Source organism: Myotis myotis, unplaced genomic scaffold (assembly GCF_014108235.1).
Source record: "Myotis myotis isolate mMyoMyo1 unplaced genomic scaffold, mMyoMyo1.p scaffold_m19_p_3, whole genome shotgun sequence".
NCBI lineage: Eukaryota > Metazoa > Chordata > Mammalia > Chiroptera > Vespertilionidae > Myotis > Myotis myotis.
The window spans coordinates 145,864,030-145,888,545 of NW_023416335.1; the positions used below are offsets into that span (position 1 = coordinate 145,864,030).

Sequence of the window (24,516 nt, forward strand, 5' to 3'; positions counted from 1 at the left end):
GTTGTTAATTGCCTGAGTAGACTGTAAACTCTCACATGGTAGACCACCTACTAATTACATATGTAGAGCCAAATATGATGACCTAGAAAATAAGGGGGCATCCTGCACTTAATTATGATACAAATAATTGTCAAAACCACTTTAATTTCCCTTGCAAGGTTGTTAAAACTTTGAAAGTTCCTTCTTGCCTGAACTTCATTTCTAGTGTATTAAGGTGATAAATCAAATGCATGTTAACCTGATGTGTTGGCATAATATAGAATATCATCTTAAAAGACATCATAAAGCTGACTAGTATAGTCAAACAGCAACAATCACAAAGTAAAAGAGATGTGTTTAATTAACTGGAGACTGTGAGCCATCGCTTTTTCACTTTGTTCTGTAGGGCAAAAGCCACAAACCATCCGTTGGTGCAGGTTTTCAAAACTGAGAAAATCTATTGTAAACTCTCAGATCTTACAGATAGACTGCGGTGCTATTACGGCTTCAAGAAGAGCGTTTGGTATTAACCCATGGGTTGCCTGCACTCTTGTGATAAGGTTGATTTTATTTCCAAAATGAATACTATCATTTTGAACTCTAAACACTCTGGAAATTCCTATATCAAAAGGTATTTTAATAGCCATGCAAAAGAATTTTTAAGAAAATATTGCTTTCATTATATGTATATATGAGTTTCTCCCTCTTCCTGTAACATTAAAAAAAATGAAAAAACAAGGAAGAATTCATTTTGGTTCAGGAATTTAGCTACACTTCATCTTTTCCTCTGAGAACAGAAAAGTTGGATTGACATCAAGCCAGTTTATGGTATTCTAGGACTTCCAAGTACTGGTAGAGTCACTGAAATCTGGCAGATGAATATGGCAGCACTTTGCATTGGGCATTTCAGGTCTATCTGAAACGCAGAAGCACAAAGATGTCTTAAATGTATGGCTAATGATAAATTTTGATGTATTGCTTGAAATTAAATTATTGATTTATGGTTTTCAACAATTCTTATAGTTTACTAAAGGCCCGGTACAGGAAATTCGTGCACGGGATTGGGGGTGGGGGGTCCCCTCAGCCTGGCCTGGGCCTTCTCACAGTCCGGGACCCCTCGCTCCTTACCGCCAGCCTGCTCGCTGCTCCTTAGCACCGAAGCGGAGGCAGGAGAGGCTCCAGCCACAGCTCCTGCGTTGAGCGTCTTCCCCCTGGTGGTCAGTGTGCATCATAGCGACTGGTTGTTCTGGTCGTTCCTCCCTAATGATCCCTTAGGCTTTTATTATTTATATAGATAATACTTCACTGGTTATCGTGTATGAGAGTGTTGGATGGAAAATCAGAAAGGCTATACTGCACACCTATGTGCATTGATACCTCTAGCCATCAGCATAAATTACATAAATTAAGTGGGGTTTTCTAATTACATACAACTTATAAATACAGAAGATTACAGACATAACTAAATTTCCAAATAGCATTTTAAAAATCTCCCTATTTACATACATTATATATGAAATTAGCATCCTGGATGGAAGTATCTAATTTGTTTCAAATAAAATATTGAAAACTTTTTTTTTAATACAGCAGAGTTTTCATTGGGCTTAGCTTGAGATGTCTGAAAACTAACTTTGCCGCATGCACAGCAATAGTGGACAGCTGCCAGCAAAGGGCTTTATCACAGCATAAATGGGGTTTTAAGTGTTTGTTTCCAGTGCAGGTTCTCGCAGCCCAGGCACTTCCCAGTCTCATTGTTCCTTTGTTCTAGCGGATGTACAAAGGATTGACTGTTTTGTTTTCTGGCTCAGAGAGATTAGATAAAGTCTGCATTTTTGAACTTCACCCTCTAGGCACGGAACCTTAAAATTCATTTTCTGGAGCTCCTATTTTGCAGATTATATATGTTTAGATTATACTGAACATAACATCATTTTCTTTGGCCTTTATCTGGCTCAGTTGTAGACATTGATGACGGTACAGTATTAATCTCATTGGAACTATCACTGGAAAGCAGCTGTCCCTCTCATCCTTGTCCCTAAAATGCCTCTTCAGCAAAAATGTGTCATCTCGGTTGGCTATGACAAGGCTGTTCTTGAGTTTTGTTGGCTATTAGAATCTATGGTAGTGAAATACCATCCTTGCCAGATAATAAGAAAACTTTCTGTGAGGGATAATTATGTTCTTTGCTTTTATTATGATGCCCTTAATTATAGACTATTATCTAAGATAGAAATAATATTGCCAGGAATAAAAAAAAAAAAAAAAAAAAAAAAACAACTGTTTTTCCTCCAGAGCTTTTAAATGTGAACCACCTTGGGAATTTTTTATTTTATCTTAAGGGTTAGAGAGTTATTTCATGGGAATAAATTGGTAAGATTTTTCTCAAAGTTAGTTTTTATGAAGAGAGCAACTAAAGCTTTTATCACTTTGGTTTAAAAAAATTGTATTCCACTTTTGCCTTCATTTTATCAGTTATTCAGAGGAATTTTTTTTTTAAGAAGTGCTCACATTTGTTCTTATTTATTTATTAGGGGCCCAGTGCACGAATTCGTGCACCTTGAAAGGAACTGTGGGCCTCGAGGCTGCGGTGGGCACAGGGGTGGGTCTCGGCCCATTCTCTGTGCCCCTGCCCAGCCCCTTCCACCACAGCCCTCGGTCCCCTGTCTACCGGCGGCCCTGCTCCCATGTCATAGTGACCGGTAGTTTGGTTGTTCAGTTGTTCTGCCGTTTGGTCTATTTGCATATTAGGGTTTTATAGAGAGAGATTTTTTGTTAATCCTCGCCTGAGGATAGTTTTCCATTGATTTTTAGAGCGAGTGGGAGGGAGAGAGAGAGAGAGAGAGAGAGACAGAAACATTGATTCTGTCATGAGAGAAACACATTGATTGGTTGCCTTTGTACATGCTCCAACCAGGGCCGGAGCCTGCAACTGAGGTACATGCCCTTGACTGGAATCAAACCTGGGGCCCTTCAGCCCTCAGGCTGACACTCTTTCTACTGAGCCAAAACCGCTAGGACCAGAGGAATTTTTTTATGACCAAGTAGACAGAGTAAATTTATATCACTGAGTGCCCATTGTATGCCAGGTAAAATCTTCTCTGTATTTTGTTACTACTGAAAACCCCAAAATGCAGGTACTATAATTATATTCCCCAGACAGATGGGAGAAGGGAGGCTTAGACAGACGAAGTTACTTGCCCAAAGTCTTATGACCGATACACGATGAAACTGAGATTTGAACTGAGTTCCTTCTGACTCCAAAGCCCATGCCCTCTGCTACTACAACCTCCTGCTTCTATGACAAGATCTTCTCCTGATTATAGAAGTAATAATAATACTAACTAACACTGAACACATACTATATACAGGTACAGTTTTTAGTGCTCCAGATAAAATACTCAATTTAATCTTCATAGCAATTCTACTGAAATGATAGTAGTATCATCGGCATTGCATAGATGAGACAGCTGAGGCACAGGGAGGTTCAGGAATTGCCCGGAGTACACAGCTACAGAGCAGGGGAGCCGGGTGCAAGCCCAGGTCACCAGTTTCTAGAGCCTACACTCTCAGGTGAACCTGTGCTGGGATGGGGTGTAAACTACACAATCTTGTCCTCCAAGCTCACCCTTGCTTTTCTGGCTCTTAAAGTTACTGCTGCCTCAGCTAACATGTATATTATTGTTAATTGATGATGTTATAAAATCTTGTGTGGTTTATTTAATTTTTGCAGTATGATGTGCTCATATAAATCATAGCCAAAAACATAGACACATTATATAGATGACAGGCTAAAGTTAGTCCATGTATGGTGTCTCTAGGTTACCCAGAGATAGTCTTATGAACTCTCTGATCATAAATGCCTTTTGAATACAGAGTAAGATTAGCTTGGTCCTGCTTGTATTAATATTAGTGTCACAAACAAGCACCATTTAAAAATATATACTATTCTAAGAACATTGTAGAATTCCTATAGTCATTTTGTGGGAAAACTATAATTTGCCAAGAGATAGATAAGAACTGAGAACTCTGTAGCCATGCCACTAAAATATCTGACCTGACTATTGAAATCTAGTTTTCCCTATCTTAATCCCACTTTCTAGACCAAGAAGCATGTGGAATTTCTGAAAATTACTCATATGTGAATGTCTCTCAATGTTTCTACTCCCAGCATTCAGGGCAGGGAGAGTCTCGTTTCTCAAATGGTCTCTCTGCTCACTAAACACTGTTGATTTAGTTGCTAACCTGGAGACATGCTGTTCATCCTATTTCGAGTTCCATAGCGAAGATTCGATACATGGGAAATGGGACTTTGCAAACTGACCCAGGCTTTGCGAGTTGAAGCTACGTGAACAGCTGGGTGCAGGATAACCCATTTCCACCTACTCTGGGGCCCTCAGTAGCTCCAATATGTCCCAGAACTCAAATTTTGAAAATTTAGTGACATAGGAAATCCCAGCTGTTGAGAGAATTCATTTTGGTGAGCAAACCTAGCCTAGGCTCATAATCAGGCCTATATCTTTTGTGGGTTTCTGATATCTAAAACAACCAGAAGTTAGCTTACTTAGCCATGAAAACCCACAACCTTAAAAAGAAAAATTTGAGTACAGCTTTCAAAATTATTTCTTAATGTCTGTATTTTCTGTTGATTTTCATAATTTATCCAAGATAGCCTGGATGTTTGTCAATGTTTGAAAAGTGCTGAACTTGCAAGCCAAAGACAATATCACCTTACTTGGAATTCCAAACAGAATTGTCTCAACCAAAAAGTTTTATTAGAAAAAGGAGTTTATATGACTAGTAGCTGAGTGGGTTTCTTTTTTTAAATTAAATGGTAAGTTCGGAAGTGGAGTAAAATGCTGGTTTGTTCATGGGCAGCAGATGTTTTAAGAACAATGAATCTGGATTATAGCAAGGTAAGCACGTTTTGCAGGAGTCTTCATGCCACCTTCTCTTTCTTGGTTTTTGCCTTGCAGACCCTTTGCCTCCTGCTAGGTTTGAGATCAGTAAAGAGAAGACTACTTCAACCAGCCTGCACGTTGGGTGGACTCCTTCTTCCGGAAGAGTCACCTGGTATGAGGTGCAGTTACTTGATGGTCACCAAAAGATGCAGGAGGCCCAAATTCAGGAGAGTACTTCATGGAATGAATATGCATTTTCTAACCTTACTGCTGGTAGTAAATACAATATTGCCATCACAGCTGTTTCTGGAAATAAACGGTCCTCTACAATTCATATCAATGGATCAACAGGTAAGAAGATTACAGGTAGTTGGGTAATTAATAGTCTATGCTCCTTTCACATTGTATTAAGTTCAAGAAATGGAAGTAAGAATGCTCCCACATCAAAGATAGGTACACAATACATACATACATACATACATACATACATACATACAACATGCAACAATGTTGTGTGATAGAATGGAAAGACTAGACCGAAAATAAGGAGGTGTGGCTGTGCTGCTAACTTGCTGGGTTATTTTGAACACATCATGGCATTTCTCTGGGTCTAGAGTTTTCTACAAAATAACGAAGTGTTTCCTAATGGCCCTTCTAACTCAAATCTTAGACAACAACATTTTCCGAGTTTGTGCCATAAAACTAATTTGTTAACTGTTTTCCTCCTTTGTATATTCTTCTCATCACATCAAGTCATGATGTTTTCTAAAGATCCCCATGCTTGGAACAAGTCTTTGCTTGCACCCAGACACCCTAAGATCAATGATATCTCACCATCTCCTTCCACACGGGGCTATCTTTCTTATCATTCACTCTCGCCTCGTTTTCTCTCCTGCTTTATTGCTCTCTTCCCATTTTTCCTCTCCTTTAGTTCTTTACTTTTTCTTTTTCCCTTTGCTGCGATGCCACATCATACTTCATGGGCAAAACTACAGAATCACTATATGAAGTTGGAGAGACAAACAGATAAACTATGATGTAGCTTTAGGCTGTGGACTTTGAAAAGAGCATGAATCTAGGTTCTGGTGAAATCTCAAAAGTGCTGTTTTCATTACTTACCACACAAGTTAGATGTACAGAGAAACATAAATGAATGTGCAATTTTGAATTAAATGCGTCTATGTCTTCTACAAGGAAGTTATGAATGACACTTTGCAAATGCATTTTATCCCATTAGTGCCATCCCCGGTGAAAGATATTGGTATTTCAGCAAAAACGAATTCTCTCCTGATTTCCTGGTCCCATGGCTCTGGGAATGTGGAAAGATACCAGCTGATACTAATGGATAAAGGGATCCTAGTTCATAACGTTGTTGTGGACAAATATGCTACTTCCTACACTTTTCATGGACTGACATCTGGCCACCTCTACAACCTCACCATTGTAACTGAGGCTTCAGGGCTGCAAAACCGAAAGTGGAAACTGGCCAGGACAAGTAAGTGCCCCAGCTAGCTGAATAAGAATGATGTGCAAATCAAGGAAATGTTTAATAAACAAGGCTTATGATTGACTAGAATAATGATAATATAGGACAAATTGAAATTCATATGTCATAGAAGGCCCTTAATATGTATCCACTTTTCTGATTAGAAAAAGAGGAGTTCCCTTTATTCTAAAGTATAGACTAGCCCTTGGCAGCATTCTGAAGTAGCAGGTTAATTACTGATAGAGTCCCAGCTTCTCATTTCAGTATGCCAGTCTCCCTTCTCTTAAACAGGATGCCACTGCCTTTGTGACTTCACTCACCATCAACCAGGGTACTTTTCTCAGCACTACGTGAAGACCCACTCCTGTGAAACAGCCATTTCCCCAAAGCTCTGCCAAACAAAACATGCCCTGAGACCCAGAACCCCAGGACCTGTCTCACAGCCTAATATAGCCCGATAAACTGATGTGTGCTGTTTTAATGAATAATTCACACACACACACACACACACACACACACACACACACACACTAATTCATTCATTCAATATTGTTTGGGTGTGAACTCTATGTTAGGCATTGAGAATATAACAACACCCAAAAGAGACAGAGCCTTTGCCCTCATGGAACTTACATTTTAGTAGATTCTAATCTTCTAATGAGTTCATAAATACAATCTCTTGGGAAAGTATCTGATTTTAACATAAACTCAGATATGTAGTGCCTTAAAAATGATTCTAATGAGAGTTTCTGGAACTTTCAGAGGCCTGTGGGAATGTACTTGGATACCATACATTTACATATACCTTTCATATCACATCTCAAAGATGTAGAGACATTCCCAACAAAGATATACCATATACCTTAAGAATTGTTTATGTATATCAAGAGCAAATTACGCTTCTAACTGATTTTTCAAAATCATTCTTTTAATGAAGTGTTGTTAATTTATATTATGCCATTAACGAAGCCCCAAAATACAGCATGAGCAAGAGGTAGAAAACTTATTCACCAAAATATCTCTCCTTTGTGATCATTTTCCATTGATGAAATAATGACAAAACTTTTTTTATTTTTTTTGAGGAGGAGGAGTAGAAGGAGAACAAGATATAATTTTAATTTCAGGATCAGTGAGTCATTGACACGACTCTTAAGCTTTAATTTTATCATCCTTTAAAATGAAAAATAAAGTATTTTTAGCACACAAAATTTTGTTTTAGCCAATCAGTTGACCCATCTATTATGTACTTGCTATTATTAGATACATAAAGAAGGGGAGAAATTAGGCAGATGACGACCTCTTTGACCAAGTGCTCATTTACCAATAGGACTCCTAGGCCCAGTGAGATGGGCAGAGCTGCCCAGGGCCGCCCAGCCAACTCAACTCAGTCGGAGCCAGAATTCAAACTCCTACTGCCACATTGGTGCTCTTTCCACCAGCCAAATAGCCTTTCTTTGGTTTTGCAGTATTATATTTGCCTCATGAAGATGTCATTTTCTTCTGTGCAGGGAGTGTGGCTTGTCAAGATTAAAATTCAGGTCAGCCCTAGCTGTTTTGGCTCAGTGGATAGAGCGTCGGCCTGCGGACCAAAGGGTCCCAGGTTCAATTCCTGTCAAAGGCACATGCCCGGGGTTGCAGGCTCGATCCCCAGTAGGAGGCATGCAGGAGGCAGTCAATTAATGATTCTCATCATTGATGTTTCTATCTCTTTCTCCCTCTCCTTTCTTCTCTGAAATCAATAAAAATATATTTAAAAAAATAAAAATAAAATTCAGGTCAAAATTTAGGCCCAAGACTGGTAAGCTATCTTAGTTAAAGTCACTTATCCTTTCTTCCTAATTAGCCCCCACAGAAGTCTCAAATCTGAAGGTGACAAATGATGGCACTTTGACCTCCCTAAAAGTCAAGTGGCAGAGACCTCCTGGAAATGTGGATTCCTACAACATCACGCTGTCTCACCAAGGGACCATCACAGACTCCAGAACATTAGCACCCCAGGTTACAGAAACCCAATTTAAAGGCTTAACCCCTGGACGACTTTATCAAGTTACCATCAGCTGTGTCTCTGGCGAACTGTCTGCTCAGAAGATGGCAGTGGGCAGAACAGGTGAGGCTGGCCCCAGAATATTTCTTGGTTGCTCAAATCAGTCTCTGATCCATCTTAGAAGAGGAGAAGGAAAATTCCTTCCCTAACCTGGGGAAGTATATTATGTAGACCAATTATGTAGACTCTACATAATTGAGGGTGTCTGTGGTCAGGCCCCACATACAGAGTAAAGCAGAGGGTTAATTGCATTTATCTGAGTTATTTAAGCAAATGTGTTTGGATCGATTCCTGCCTGATTTACATAACTGGCTCTGCCCTGTGCTATTTCACATCACACCACTTAAGTAGCAAAAATGCATTCGCATTGATACTAATAAATGAAATATTTCTAATCAGCATTTATAATAAGGGCCAGTTAGCACTTAACCATATTTTTACTAAATTATTTTATTAATTGAAGTCACCAAACATTTACCCAGGGCCTTCTATGTGTAAATTATTGTAGCATGAGCTTTGGGATTTGTTAAAATGGCAGGGTTCAGCCAACTATATCCTTCTGCCAAATATAGCCTATAACCTGTTTTTGTATAGCCCCACGCTGAGTGGTTATTACATTTTTAAGGGTTTACAAAAAACACAGAAAGAAAAATACGAGACAAAGACCATAATGGTCCGCAAAGCCTGAAATATTTACTCGCTGACCCCCTTGTTCTTAAGGAAGTTATGTTCTAATCACGCAGATGTAGAACATACCCACACAAAATAAAAATACTGCAGTACATTTTAATAATGATTATTGTGTTGCTATTTCCATGTGTCAGGCACTGACTTTACGCCATTATTTCATTTAGTTCTCACAAGAAAGGTCCTATTATTATCACAGTTTTACAGATTACTTGTCCATAGTCATCAGCCAGTAAATAGTGTGGCTGGAGTTGAAATCAGGCTGTCTGATTCCAGAGTCCATTCTCTGTGTTGTTAGAGACCCCAAGTAAGAACCATATGTCCAGAGAGACAAGAGAACAAACATTTCTTTTAGAAGAGCAGTAAAGACTTCCTGAAGAGAAATAAGGGAAGGGGATTTGAGGTGGGAGGGACGACATAAGCAAAGGCAGAAGAGTCCAGGAGACGTACACGTCTGCAGAGCAAGCTCCTGGAGGCCAGCATTGCAGAGGGTGGGGCAGGAGGGAGAGGCTGCAGGAGAAGTCAGGAGACTGGAAGGATATGGAGGCATATTGTGGTAGAGAACTGCAAATGCCACACCAAGGACTTGGTTTGTTCTGCAGTTAATGGAGAGACCGTGAATGTTTTTGAGCAAAGGAAAAAAATCAGAGCTGTATTGCAAGATTAGTGTTTTTCAACTGAAAGAGGAATATTTTATGACCACAACATGCAGTCTTTTCAAAAAAATGCCATATCCATCAATGTCGCGGTCATTAGATGCAACATCAATATTGTCTCTAGAACTGGTGTGCAAACAGTGTTCATATTAGTAGGTTATTAATGAACAGTATTGCAGAAGATCGCATTACTGATATACTACTAAAGTGAGTCGGGCATACATTTCTGGAGTGTCAACTGTCTTCATAGTGAGGAAAGAAAACACTCATTTGCAATCCACGAACATCAGGTGGGGATAGAAATGGTATGAGTTGCAGATATTAAGTCTCATATCTCCTGTTGCCCATGAAGAGTGAATAAGTATCCTTATTTCTGGTTTTTAGTGTCTCCTTTTTGACATCATTTCACCATTTAGTTCCAGAGAAAGTTGGGCACCTGGAGGCAAACAGCAATGGTTCCGTGAGGTCCCTCGTAGTGAGCTGGTCGCCCCCTGCTGGAGACTGGGAGCAGTACCGTATCCTGCTCTTCAATGATTCCTTGGTGCTGCTCAACATCACCGTGGGAAAGGAAGAAACACATTATGTCATAGATGACATAGGGCTCATACCGGGAAGACAGTATGAGGTAGAAGTCACTGTTGAGAGTGGAAATCTGAAGAACTCTAAGCGTTGCCAAGGCAGGACAGGTAAGCAAGTATCAAGGTGCTAATGACTGATGGAATTTTAATTTGGTCCCTTTACCAAGTAACCCAGGTAGCTGTCAATGTCATTTTCTGAGTTTTAGATGTTACATATTTTCAGACTGAAATAGGGTTACTAATGTTTAATTTTGTCAAATAAGAACATTAGAAATCCCTTCCACTAGTAACACTATTATTTTATACAGTCATGAGCCGCATAACAACATTTTGGTCAGTGACGAACAGCATATACAACAGTGGTCTCAGAAGATTATAATGAAGCTAAAAAGTCCTATGACCTAGTGGTGTCATAAACATTGTGACATCACAGCTCAATGCATTACTCACGTGTTTGCAGTAATGCTGGTGTAACAAACCTGCTCTGCTAGTCATGTCAAAGCATAGCATATACCGTTATGTGCAGTACATGCTACTTGATAATAAAAGACTGTATTACTGATGTATATATTTACTACTATGTTACTGACTTGTATATTGACTATACTGTTACCTATTCGTACATTTTTATATCATTACATAATGTGAACATTATTTTAGAGTGCACTCTTTCTACTTATTAAAAAAAGGTTGCTGTAAAACAGTATGTCATGTTACAGCAGAAGCAACCTCAAACATCTCATGTTTACTGTATTATTTGTTCTGTGCTAAATTTAATCTTGTGTTGTTTTGTTCATCATGCCTCCTAAGTGTATAAAATCCACAGCTAATGTTGCCAGTAAGAGGCCACATAGAGAGATTGACCTGGAAATGAAATTGAAGTGATTAAGGACTGCGAAGGTGGAAAATCAATGATGGTTATTGCTCATCAGTCAGGCATGTCCCATTCCACCATAGCTATCATCCTGAAGAACAAGAATAAGGTGATGGAAGCTGTTAAAGGATCTGTTCCATTGAAAGAGGCAAGACTCACAAAAATTTGAGAAGGGCCTATATCAGACATGGAGAAACTTCTAATGACCTGGATGGAAGACCAGACACAGAAGCATATCTCTTTTAGCACCATGACAATCACGGCCAAAGGAAAATGTCTGTTTGCAACGTTGGAAGTAAAGGCTGGACCCGACTATGATGTTGAATTTCCTGCTAGCTCTGTGTGATTTAAACGATTCAAGAATCATTATTCATTACATAATGTGAATGTAACTGGTGAGTCTGCGAGTGCCAATGTGAAGGTAGAAGCATGTTTGGAAACTCTAGATAAGCTGATTGTGGAGGAAATTACTTTCCAAACCAAATATTCAATAAAAATGAAACCTCCCTATTCTGGAAACAGATATCTAAAAGGACTTTTATCCATAAGGAGGCCACGTCAGTGCCAGGTTTCAAGGCTTTTCAGGACTATTATTCTTCCATGGGAACAATGTTGCAGGCTACAAATTGAAAACCCTTTGTGATCTAGCACAGTGAGAGTCACGGGACCTTCAAGCATACCAATAGGCACACACTGCCAGTGTGCATCCTCTTCCAGAATGCCTTTCTGAATTGCTATGTTTGGAGAATAACATACCTTTCAAGATTTTGCTTATTGTTGGTAATGCTTCTGGATATCTTCCTTTTATTGGTGATCTTCTTCCCATATCAACACCACCTCTTTGATCCAACGAATAGACCAAGGAGTCATAGGAGCTTTGAAGGGCCTGGGGAGGACTCCCCCATCCCTACCCCCACCCCTCACCCCCCACCCCCGCCCCGGCTACTGCTGTAGCTGAGGAAGACACAGAAAACACCGATGCAATTCTTGAAGGACTCAACATCTATGTCTTCATCAAGAGCCTTGCTTCGGCTTGGGGTGATATCACCAAGGAGTGTATGAATGGCATCTGAAAGAAGAAATTCAAGAGGTTTGTCCATGACTTCAAAGGATTTGCCAAGGGTGAGGAGGTTGTAAAAATCAACAAAGCTGTGTTTGAGGTGGCAATCAACTTTAACCTGGGCGTGGATGAGGATGCTGTTGAGCTCCCAGAGGTGCTTCCTGAGGAAGTGACTAATGAGTTATTGGAACTGGAGCAGGAACACATAGATGAAGGAGTGAGAAAAAAGGAAACCAGGAGAAGAAAGAGAACCCCCAAGTAAATTCAAGCGAATGGTTTAACAGAAGCCTTGCCAACTTCAACAAGCTCTTACAAAGTTTGAAAGCATGGACCCCAACATCGAAAAGTTTTCATTAATAGAGAGGAATGTTCGTGGTACGTTGTCTGCTTACAAGCAAATCTGTGATGAAAAAAAGAAACAAATCAAGCAAATTACCATGTACATATTTCTGAATGGAGGGACACTTCAAGTAGAGACTCAGGCTGGTCCTTCAAGAGGGATTCTAGAAGAAGGCATTGTTTTCACAGGAGATGACAGAAAATGTCTTTGGTGGACAGAAAATTCACAATATAATTTTGCACACTTGATTCTGTTTTATGGATTAGCACTTTACTCTTCACAATGTCTCCTAGAAGTTTTAATAATAAAAAGTGGAAGAAATTTCAGTTATTTGGATATTTGGAGTCTTTAATCAAATATTATTATTATTATTATTATTATTATTATTATTATTATTAGTTACCAGCTTTATTATTATTACTCTCCCTTTCATGAACACATCAGTGTTCCTACCTTCGAAATGAAGGGGAAAATCACTTTGTCTTTCCAAGCTAGGGAGGCAACAGACACTCCTAATCCTCCCAAAGTACTCAAACATGGATCTCCCTCTGTGGTTTTGTGGATGACAAGATCCAATGAAATATTTTCATATCATAGCATACATATGAAGACATAAGCACTCATAAAGTATTATGTGGCCAAAAATGAGAGACCCCATATTTTCCAATAGTATTATTTTAAATCCTTATTTCTGTTTGTTATATAAAGAAATATCTTGTAATGAGTTTTCATTTTTTCATAAGCATTCAGAAAAGAAATGCTGAATTGGAATACTTCTGTGGATGGGAGAAAACAGCTCTAAAGAATATGTGAGTGTTTCTGAGTCAGTCAGTGACCCAAGTCTCCATTGCTTTTTCTCAGTCCCCATGGCTGTTCTCCAGCTTCGTGTCAAACATGCCAATGAAACCTCACTGGGCATCATGTGGCAGACCCCTGTTGCAGAATGGGAAAAATACATCATTTCACTAGCGGACAGAAACCTCTTGCTCATCCACAAGTCACTCCCCAAAGAAGCCAAAGAATTCACTTTTACTGACCTGGTGCCTGGACGAAAATACGTAGCTACTGTCACCAGTATTAGTGGAGACTTAAAAAATTCATCTTCAACGAAAGGAAGAACAGGTAATATTCTTTATAAACTTTAGGCTTTAGAAGTATCCTGTCTGCTGAATTGTTTAACACTCAACTTATAAATGTTCACTAAATGCCTTTTATGTACTGGGAATTGATTTATGGATCCTTTCTGGTTTTTTGGTTTTTTTTTTATTTTTACTAATTTCAGCTCTTGTCTTTAATAGTTCCTGTTTTGTTTTACTTTGAGCTTATTTTGCTAAAATTAAAACAGAGCAGAGAACAACATTTCAAGGAGTTTTGCTGCAAAGGAAAGCAGAGAAATAGGGCAGCATCTGAAAGAGAAAGTATGTTTGAAAGGAGGATTATTTTTTAATGATAGAATAAAGGACAACATATTTTAGAAGAAAGAGGAATGGTGAGGCTATACAGAGAAAGGGAAGAATTGTTGCAATTATTCTATGAATAAGCAAGAAGTATTGGGATCTATAGCATCAGTGAAAGAATAGGCTTTGGAAATGACATGAGTAGTAAAACTTGAGAGTCAAATGGGAGAAAGAGAGTATATGGGTGCAGATACAGTAAATAGATGTAGTGGTAGCAGTTATCTTTTGATAACTCTCATTTTCTAAGTGAAATAGGAAACAAGGTCATCATCAAAGACATCCCTTTCCAATTTATATACTATTGTTGTCCTGTATTTTATTTCTCTCTTCTTTTTTAACCTCACAAAAAAATGTAATTATTGTATCCTTGGATTGACCCACCAATTTACCAAATTTTTCTTCATCTTTTCCTCCTGTATCTCAAATTCCATCTTGTATTACATTTCTTCATCTTAGAGAACATTCTTCAAATGTCTTTACTGAGATGTTTACTGACAAACTCTCTACACTTTTGTTTTTCTGGGTATGTCTTTATATAGTTCTCAACTTTGAAAAATATTTTCCCTGGGTTATAATTTTGCTGAAAGTTATTTTCTTTCAGTACATTAAAGGTATTATTTGAATCTTTCTGAAATTTATTGTTGACATTAAAAAGTTAGCTGTCAATCTAATTTTTATTTCTCTATGTGTAATCTGTTTTCTATGATTGCTTTTAAGATCTGCTCTTGGCCTTTGGTGTTCTGCTGTTCACAGTAATGATCTAAGTACAGACTTTTTGTTTATCCTTGCTTAAGATTATTGGGATTTCTGTATTTGCAGATTAGTATCTTTCATCAGTCCTGGAAATTCTCATCTATTAACTCTCTAATATTGCTTTTGCCTCTTCTCCATTCCCCCTCTGTGTCTCCTACTAGTATTCTAGAACTTTGTAAGTAACATTAGAATCCTGAAATACTGCATTCTAAGTGTAAATAAAATAAATATTTCCTTTTTACTCTCCACATCACCCCAACCTCCTTAACAGTGGATGGAAAAGAAAAATTTTCCTCTGAGAATTCATAACCTCAAGACAGCGTCAGTAAACTTGCAATATATATATATATATATATATATATATATATATATATATATATACACACACACACACACATACATATACTGGTATTTTAGAATATTTTTTTTTCATGTACTTGCTTTCTGGGCTGTAATCTGGTTAATTTCCTAAGCTCTTTGTTTTAGTTCATTAATTCTTTCTGTGTTTCTTTCTAAACTATTTTTAAGTCAACCCATTAAGTTTTAATAATTGATATGTTTTTCACTTTTAAACATTTTCTTTGATTCTCTTTAGTCATATTTCCATTATCTTCCTTTATTGCTATAAGCTTATTAACACTTTTTATTTTACATTTTATATCTGATAATTATTTGAAATCTTCAGAAGTGCACTTCTGTTGCCTATTGGGTTTGTTGCGTTTTGATCATGGCACTTTACTTCCTTAAATATTTGTGACTTTTTTACTGTAAACTCACATACCTTAGGATTTTATTCTGTGGGAACTCTTTGATGCCTTGTTTGAAAATGGGTTTCAAAAAGAACTTTCTTTTCATTTGATTCTTTCGGGTACACAGGACTACTATCAACCCAGACCTATTTTAATCTAAATTGTTACCTTGAGATTTTTTGATCATCCAGGTCTTATGAATTTAAGTTGCAAGTTTACTGACGCTGTCTTGAGGTTATGAATTCTCAGAGGAAAATTTTTCTTTTCCATCCACTGTTAAGGAGGTTGGGGTGATGTGGAGAGTAAAAAAGGAATATTTATTTTATTTACACTTATAATGCAGTATTTCAGGATTCTAATGTTACTTACAAAGTTCCTCAGCCTGGGAAAGTCCTACACTTTGTCTCCTATTTTATAGATCCTACAAAGCTATAAAGTCAAAGCTTAAATGTATGTTTAAAACATGACTTCAGGATGAAAGTCTACTTCAGTTAGCCAGTTACCTCTTTATAACTTACTTTTAGATCTCTGAGAATTCCTTACATTCTTGACAACTCATTTATGCATTTACATCTTTGTGTTTTATTCACTACATGTAGTTGTGTTGATTGCGGGGGGAAGGGGGGGGCGGGGGGGTCATCATCCTGTCTGGAAGTCCAAGACATTGTTTTAGACTTAGAATCATTTTAATTAAACCTACCACTGCCCTAGCTGGCTTGGCTCAGTAGATAGAGCGTCAGCCTGTGGACTGAAGGGTCCCAGGTTCGATTCTGGCCAAGAACACATGCCTGGGTTGTGGGCTCGATCCCCAGTAGGGGGTGTGCAGGAGGCAGCCAATCAGTGATTCTCTCTCATCATTGATGTTTCTATCTCTTGCTCCTTCTCCCTTCCTCTCTGAAATCAATAAGGAAATATATTTTAAAAATAAATAAATAAATAAACCTACCACTTATAGTGCTGGATCATATGGTAAGTATATGTTTAACTTTGTAAGCAACTGTTTTCCAATGTGGTTGTAAAATTTTACAGCCCCACTAACAATGTATGAGATTTCCAGTTCCTCCTTATCCTCAGCAGATGTTTTTTTTAAAAATGTTAGCCATTCTAATAAGTATGTAGTGATATCTCATGTTTTCAATTTGCCTTTCCCTGATAACTAATGGTTTTGAGCATCTTTTCATACGCTTATTTACCATCCATTTATCTTCTTTGGGGAGGAAGATATTTTCAAATATTTTGTCCATATTTATTTCTTATAATTGAGTTTTGAGAATTCTTTATTCCAGATATAAGCCCATGATCAGAAATATGCATTGAAATGTTCTCCCCCAGTCTGTGGTTTGTCTTTTCATTAATTTATTAGTGTATTTTACAGAATATACATTTTTTATTTTCATGTCTAATTTATAAGGTTTTTTTCATAGATCATGCTTTTGATATCATATCTAAGAAATTTTTGCTTTGCTTAAGATAAAGTCACAAAGATTTTCTCCTAAAATTTTTTATAGTTTTAGGTTTTAAATTTAGATATGTAATTTCTTTTGAGTTAAATTTTATATGTGTGTGAGATACAGGTCAATGTTTAATTTTTTGCATATGAACATCTAATAATTTCAGCCCTATTTATTAAAAGACTGTCTTTTTTCTACTTAATTGCCCTTGAATCTCTGTAAAAAAATCAATTGACTATACATGTGTTGTTCTATTTCTGGACTCTCAATTCTGTTTTATTGATCTATGTGTCTGTCCTTTTGCCAGTATCACACTGTCTTCATTACTGTCGCTTTCTAGTAAGTCTTGACATTAGATGATGTTAGTCCTCCATTCTTGTTCTTCTTTTTCAAAGTTGTTTTGACATATTAATTCCTTTGCTTTACACATGAAATTTGGAATTAAAATGGGATTTTCTGATCTTGTTTATTAATGTTTTTCCAGCTTTATTGAAAAATAATTGGTATACATTACTAAGTTTATGGCGTATAGTGTGATGGATTGATTTACATATATTATGAAGTGTTTACCACAATAAGTTCAGCTAACATCCATCTTCTTCTGTAGATATAATACAAAGGAAAAATATATTCTCCTTGTGATGAGAACTCATAGAATTTACTCTCATCAAACTTCCTATATATTATATAGCAGTGTTAGCTATCGCATTCATATTGTACTTTCCTAGTATTTGTTTATCTCGTAACTGGAAATTTGTACCTTTTGACCATCTTTGTCCAAAATAATATTGTTTAATAAATATGTTTGTATCTGAATCCAAAAGTCAAAGAATCCTGAGAAGAGTTGTGCCAGGGTCAATTGCTTTGATTATCATAATTCAGGGAAGAGGCACAGAGAAGATGTATGTTGATTAAGTGCCAACTTCAAGATTTGTGTGAAAGATTTGTCAATGGATAGACTAGAAATCACAGTAGGTACCAATTAGGAAAAGAGCTCAGGTTCACAGGTTAGACAGATCAGGATTTGAACCCCAAATTATTTGCTAACACTGTAATTCAGACTAAATTACTTACATTTTATGGTCTTTGGTTTCCTCCTCAGGAAAGGGAATAATAAAATGAACTTAATAGAATTTTGAGTATCACACAATATAATCTCTATAAAGCATAGAGCCCATAACTGGCACACAGCAGACACTCAGTAGGTATTATTATTATATGACAGTATAATTTATATTATTGTAACATTTTCATGTATACTAATAAAATTTCTCCTGAGAATGTGCAAGTAAAGAATTAACCAGTTTTCTAAACTACAACCTAATCATCAGGTTGAAGGGATTTCCCAATACCAGCCACAACAGCTATCAGCTCAGGTAGATGGTGTGTCTTTCAGTTTTAATGGGATAAGGGCAGATAAATATCACATTAAGTAAGCAATCTTCAAAAGCAGCAGCCTTTCATTATTGAAAGTTTTAAATCAAAACTGTTTAATAGGCATGATGTCATCTCATCTTTGGATCCAAAATAATTTTGATTTCCCACATAGGCAGCTTTTCCATAATAGTAGAGTCTCTGTGGGGGAGTAGTTTGCCATATGCCACAGGAAATAGAGCTGAGAGCCTATAACAAATTATATATACATATATATATATATATATATATATATATATATATATATATATATATATATCTTCAAAACTGTCTCCATATTTTACTTATTTTTATTACACTTCCTTAGGGTGACTAAGTGTCATCTCTTTTTTCCTCTTTCTGTCTACTGTGTTTTAGTGCCTGCCCAAGTGACTGACTTGCATGTGGCCAACCAAGGGACAACCAGCAGCCTATTTACTAACTGGACCCAGGCAGCAGGAGACATAGAGTTCTACCAAGTCTTACTCATCCATGAAAATGTGGTCATCAAAAATGAAAGTGTCTCCAGTGAGACTAGCACATACAGCTTCCACTCCCTCAAATCAGGCAGTCTCTACTCCGTGGTGGTAACAACAGTAAGCGGAGGGATCTCTTCCCGACAAGTGGTGGTGGAAGGAAGGACAGGTAAGAAGAGCACATGGACCTCCAGAGTTGCATTTTTAAAACATTCTATAGACAGTTTAATTTCTGATCTTCCTAAAAGCCAAGTCTTGGTACCATCCAGAAGGTAGATGTTGCTCTTCCAGGAATGAAATGCTCTTCCAGGAGGGCGGGGGGAATGAGGGTCGGAGACAGCGAATTCTCAATTTTCTAAAAATCTCCAATAAGTGACAGAACTCAGAAAAACCTTTGTGATGCCATGATAGTCATTTGATGCCAAATCTCATCCATTATACATGATGAATTGATATTGACAGTTATATGAAAACTAGAGGCCTGGTGCATGAATTTGTGCACAGGTGGGTGCCTCGGCCTGGCTGGCAATTGGGGCTGTCTCGCCCAGTCCCAATCAGGGCCAATCGGGCTTAGCTGGCAGGGGGAGGTGCTGCAGGAGGTTGGCTGGCCATGGGAGGTTAGCTGTGGGAGCACACTGATCACCAGAGGGTAGCTCCTGCATTGAGCATCTGCCCCCTGGTGGTTAGTGCGTGTCATAGTGACCAGTCAACCGGTCGTTCGGTTGACTAGTCTTAATGGTCACTTAGGCTTTTATATATATAGATATTTAGCTGAAGTTAATCAACTGATGATGAAAACAGTCATGCAATTTGTATATACTATAGGACTTTATTATGATAGCCATCAAGGGCAATACTATTTACTATGCACTAATTTCTGACACAATACCACAGTTATTAATTTGCAAACTACTTCTAGCCAGGGAACTTCTGAAGGGTATCCACATCTTTTCCATTTTGTACACTTGGAAGATCGTAAGCTCTCAGTGAATGTCTGTGGCACTCAGCCCAATTAAAATAAGCCAACGATTATGGTTGACATCAGAAAGGCTGTTCTCACCACAATAGCTCTTTCTGACCACAGCTGGTCCAATCGCCAGACTTGTTGATTCCAAGAGAGGATTCTAGGTTTGTTTGTTTTTGCCACTAGAGGGCAGGAAATGCTTTGCAAAGAGAGAGAAAAAACCCACCTCTGGTTGTGTTAGTTATTAGACTCCCCAGGAATAAATAAATTCATTGCAATGAGATCAAAGCTATGCTCAAGTCTAAGCTTTCTAGAAAAGCTATTGCATTCTTTACCATTTCACTCAGTCATCATTATTGATGAGTTTGATTCAAACACTTTTATTTGGATTGTTAGGATGTTTGTTCCCGTTTCTACATAGGGGACATCCTGACACATTTACATCAAAATGCCTCCACTTAAAATACTTTATGAACAGCTACACCATAAAAAATGCAGTAGGGCCAAACCAGCCAGCCTGTGCGGCTCAGTGGTTGAGTGTTGACCTATGAACCAAGAGGTCATGGTTCAATTCCTGGTCAGGGCACATGCCAGGGTTGCAGGCTTACTAGCATCCGAAAGGCCTCCTTGCATTTTCATTTTGATTTGCCTTCTGATATGAGAGCACTCATAGCATGTCTTGACCTCTTTTTTATAATCAGATTTGATCTCCTGAGTTCACACTGTTTTTTGTGACCATGATAAATGACTCAAACTTTTTTGATTGTGCTTTTCTTTTAAAACTGTTCTCTCCCTTTTACAATCCTAGTCCCTTCCAGTGTGAGTGGAGTAACGGTAAACAATTCTGGTCGCAATGACTACCTGAGCATATCCTGGCTGCCAGCTCCTGGAGATGTGGATAACTACGTAGTGACTCTGTCTCATGGTGGCAAGGTGGTTCAGTCCCTCATTATCGCCAAGTCCGTCAGCGAATGCTCCTTCAGCTCCCTCACCCCTGGGCGCCTCTATGATGTGACCATAACCACAAGGAGTGGAAAGTATGAAAATCATTCCTTCAGCCAAGATCGGACCGGTAAGTCTATGAGAAGGTACAGGTTCTAAAAGAGCCAGCTTACCATGTGGCTCAAACATCTTAGATTTGCAGTATTTTTGTAATCCTAGGAGAAAAGGCCACTGAGGTCATAGAATTGTTACAGAGTCATCATATTTTGACCCAAGAAACCCCTATGTGAGGAGAAATTACCATCAGAGTAAGATGAACAATACTTTATGGCTAGAATTCATATTATATTCAAGCACAATAACAAGTTTTTCTGTTTAGAGAGTATTTTTTAGTTGCTAGAGACCCTGGCTTTATATTTGTTAACTACCTTAACCCTTAAAAATTCGTTATTGAGGTAATAGTTGTTATTATTACTCCCACTTTATTTTTTATTTTGTTGTTGTTAAGCCTCACCCGAGGGTATTTTCCCCCACTGATTTTTAGAGAGAGTGGAAGGGAGGGGGAGAGACAGAGAGAGAGAAACATCAGTGTGAGAGAGACACATTGATTGGTTGCCTCTTGCACACACCAGGGATGGAGCTGCAACCAAGGTACATGCCCTTGACCGGAACCAGACCCGCGACCATTCAGGGCTGAAGCTCTAACCTCTGAGCCAAACCGGATAGGGCTATTACTCTCATTTTAGAAATCAGGAAACCAAAATTAAGGTTAAGTAACTTGACTACTGTTTAACTTGTTGACTAGCCAGTGCATTTAAAATCCTAGATTTAAACCCAGTTCTGAATAACTCCAGAGCCTACTAACTTCTTTTTTAAAAAAAATTTAGATTCTTTATTATTCAAAGTATTATTTATGTCTTTTTTCCCCCATTGATCCCTCCCTGGCCACTCCCACCCCCCAGCACATGCCCTCAACCCCTACTGTCTATGTCCATTGCTTATGCTTATATGCATGCATACAAGTCCATTGGTTGATCTCTTACGGCCCCCACCCCCACCCCGCAACTCCCACCCTCCCCTGCCTTCCCTCTGAGGTTTGAGGGTCTGTTTGATACTTCTATATCTCTGAATCTATTTTGTTCATCAGTTTATGTTGTTCATTATATTCCACAAATGAGTGAGATTATGTGATATTTATCTTTTTCTACTATGTTTTTCATCCTGAAATCCTTCCTGAAATGTCTGTTGGTCAAGACTACTGTTCATCTTTTTTTACACAGGATAAAAATATGAACCTTCATAGTTCTGGGACCAGGAACAAAATCTTAGCAAAGGCAATGAATGCCAGGTCTCCGGTGTGCTGGAAAGAACTAAATTTAGACAGCTAGCATTTCCCCAATATTCTTTTTTTTTTTTTTTTTTTTTTTTGAGAATAGTTTGTTGATTTTTAGAGAGGAAGGGAGAGGGAGAGAGAGAGAGAGAAACATCGATGTGAGAACATAGCATCAATTGGCTGCCTCCTGCAGGCCCCCTACTGGGAATTGAACTTGCAACCCAGGCATGTGCCCTGACCGGAAATCGAACCAGCAACATTTTGGTGCAGGGGCCGATACCAACCAACTGAGCCACATGGGCTAGGGCCACAATATGATTTTGCTTCCTGGGGTTTACATCTGCGATTTCTGTTTAAGGTTGACATTAATATTTGTCAAATCTTTCCTGCTGAGATTTTCATTTTAAAATGTCAGATTTTCTATGCGGATCTGGAACAATTAACAACATCCTATGACTTCACACGTGGTCTGAATCTAGTAGGCACTCAAATGTTTAGTGAATCAGAATTCACTTAGATCAGGGATTTTCACCTAGTGCTCCATGGGTAGACTTTAGTAATGCAGTAATCCCAGAAATTGTCCCTGAAGTTGTTGGGGATAGGGAAGGTATGTATATTTGGGGGGGAGTGCATGGTTTCTTTCAGATCCTCATAGTTTCTGTGACCTCAAAAAGGATCAAGAACCACTGATTTACATTGTTACATCATGCTAGCTTTGAAAGTGTTCGTAGAACAATCTAATCCCGTCGCCATTGGAAATAAAGTCCCAGAGAGAAACTGGCTTCTCCATAGTCACATGGTTGACCAGTAGTCAAGTTCAATCTGCCTCCAGCACTATTTCCATTATATCTTGTGATCCCTGAAAGCACTAGTCAGGGATATAGAGATATTCCCTACCCTCAAATGATTTAAAATCTAAATATACTGATAATCCCAATAATGTCTTAAATCTGTAAAAGCAGATTTCCATTTACAAAGCAGCCTGATATCAGTGTCTTATGTTAATCAACTTGGAGCCTAAAAAATCACCAAAAATTAAAGGGTATGTCAACCAACTACAGTACTAACTCTGCTTCCCCTCAGCATCAACTCATGAATGTTTCCTGTGCATCTGACCTTTACATTGCAAGGCCTTTTGCTAAGATTGTTTTTAAACACAAGAAAAGTGATTCTTTTTTCAAAGCACCCTCTTGATAAAAGAGGGTGCTCCACCAGCATGAACTTGGATTTGGTGCACGACTAATCGAGGCAAACCATTAACCCTGACAAATCAGTTCAACTGGAGAGTCATGTCTGAGCTTCTGTCTTTTTAATTTGGGCTGATTATCTCAATGTTCTTTTCCTTTTCTGATATTCTTCTACATTTCGGATGAAAATATCAATATTTCTAATTCTGTATCACATCACCTCACCGTGCAGCAAGGCAAGTCTCACACATTACCTCCAGTTCCACCTGGAGAGCCCCTTATTGCCTTAGCATGGTATTCAGCTTGGTGTTTCTTTCGATAATAGTTGCTTTGCCTTCAATAAATTGCTTGGATCATTGACCTTTCTTAACTCATGCATTCAACATCACTTCAGAATTTCTCCTCCTTAACTCTGTAATATCTAAATTCTAGCAACACTGTCATTGGTTCCAGGTAAATATCTTGAAAAAAGCATGCCTGTCCTTGCTCCATATCTGTGGTGAGATTTATGCCAATACAAAAACTAACCAGTACACATAAGCCAACAAAGGATAGTAGTGCAACTTGTAGGTGTGAGAAACATCATGAAAAATGTACCTTAGATGCCAAAATACTGACATTTAATACCTCTCTCACACACAAGTGGAAGAGAAGACTTGGACATAGGCTGGGCATGTGGCCAGAGCAGAAATCCCCGATTTACCAAACACAGACAGAGGCCACACAGACCTAAAAGACATGCTAGTGTTGGGATACAAGTTCAGTACTCTGGATCCACGTTCATACCTCTTTCCAGTGCTCCTTCTCATATATTGATAATATCCAATTATAGCCACAGAGTAATGACCCACTATTGAATTAAAATACAGTCCCAAAGGATAAATTAGAATATTCTTAACATTATGCTCTAAATACAGATTTTAAAGTGTTCCTGTTAACAAGTATTTATTGATTGATCAATTGAGAAAAAAACCCACAGGTATACGGAATTGTATTTTTGTTTATATATTTATGGAGGCGGGGAGGAAATCTCAGGTGCACAAAATTGGATTAATCATAATTCTTGGTTCTTATTTTTAGGCATTTAACTTAATTTAGATAGAAATCTTAATAAGTTAATATGTACCTGAGAAACCACGATCCAAAATAAAAACTAGGAACCTGACACTAATCTATGTCAGGTAAGGTG

The 24,516-nt window shown here is 38.1% G+C and overlaps 1 protein-coding gene across 7 annotated transcripts in view; it reads left to right on the plus strand.

The window, feature by feature from the left end:
* The window catches only part of PTPRB (protein tyrosine phosphatase receptor type B), a 110,357-nt gene that overhangs the window by 31,404 nt on the left and 54,437 nt on the right, over nt 1-24,516 (plus strand). For 5 of the 7 annotated variants that reach the window (XR_004965917.1, XR_004965918.1, XM_036298465.1 and 2 more), the window contains 7 exons: nt 4,953-5,228; nt 6,115-6,372; nt 8,207-8,470; nt 10,167-10,436; nt 13,464-13,724; nt 18,804-19,070; nt 20,674-20,937. Coding sequence is in view for 5 of the 7 variants with exons in the window: in XM_036298465.1 (XP_036154358.1) it covers nt 4,953-5,228; nt 6,115-6,372; nt 8,207-8,470; nt 10,167-10,436; nt 13,464-13,724; nt 18,804-19,070; nt 20,674-20,937 (1,860 nt within the window). In the remaining 2 variants the exon portion in view is untranslated. The remainder of the gene's footprint in view (nt 1-4,952; nt 5,229-6,114; nt 6,373-8,206; nt 8,471-10,166; nt 10,437-13,463; nt 13,725-18,803; nt 19,071-20,673; nt 20,938-24,516) is intronic. The other 2 variants (XM_036298468.1, XM_036298467.1) reach the window with 2 other exon arrangements.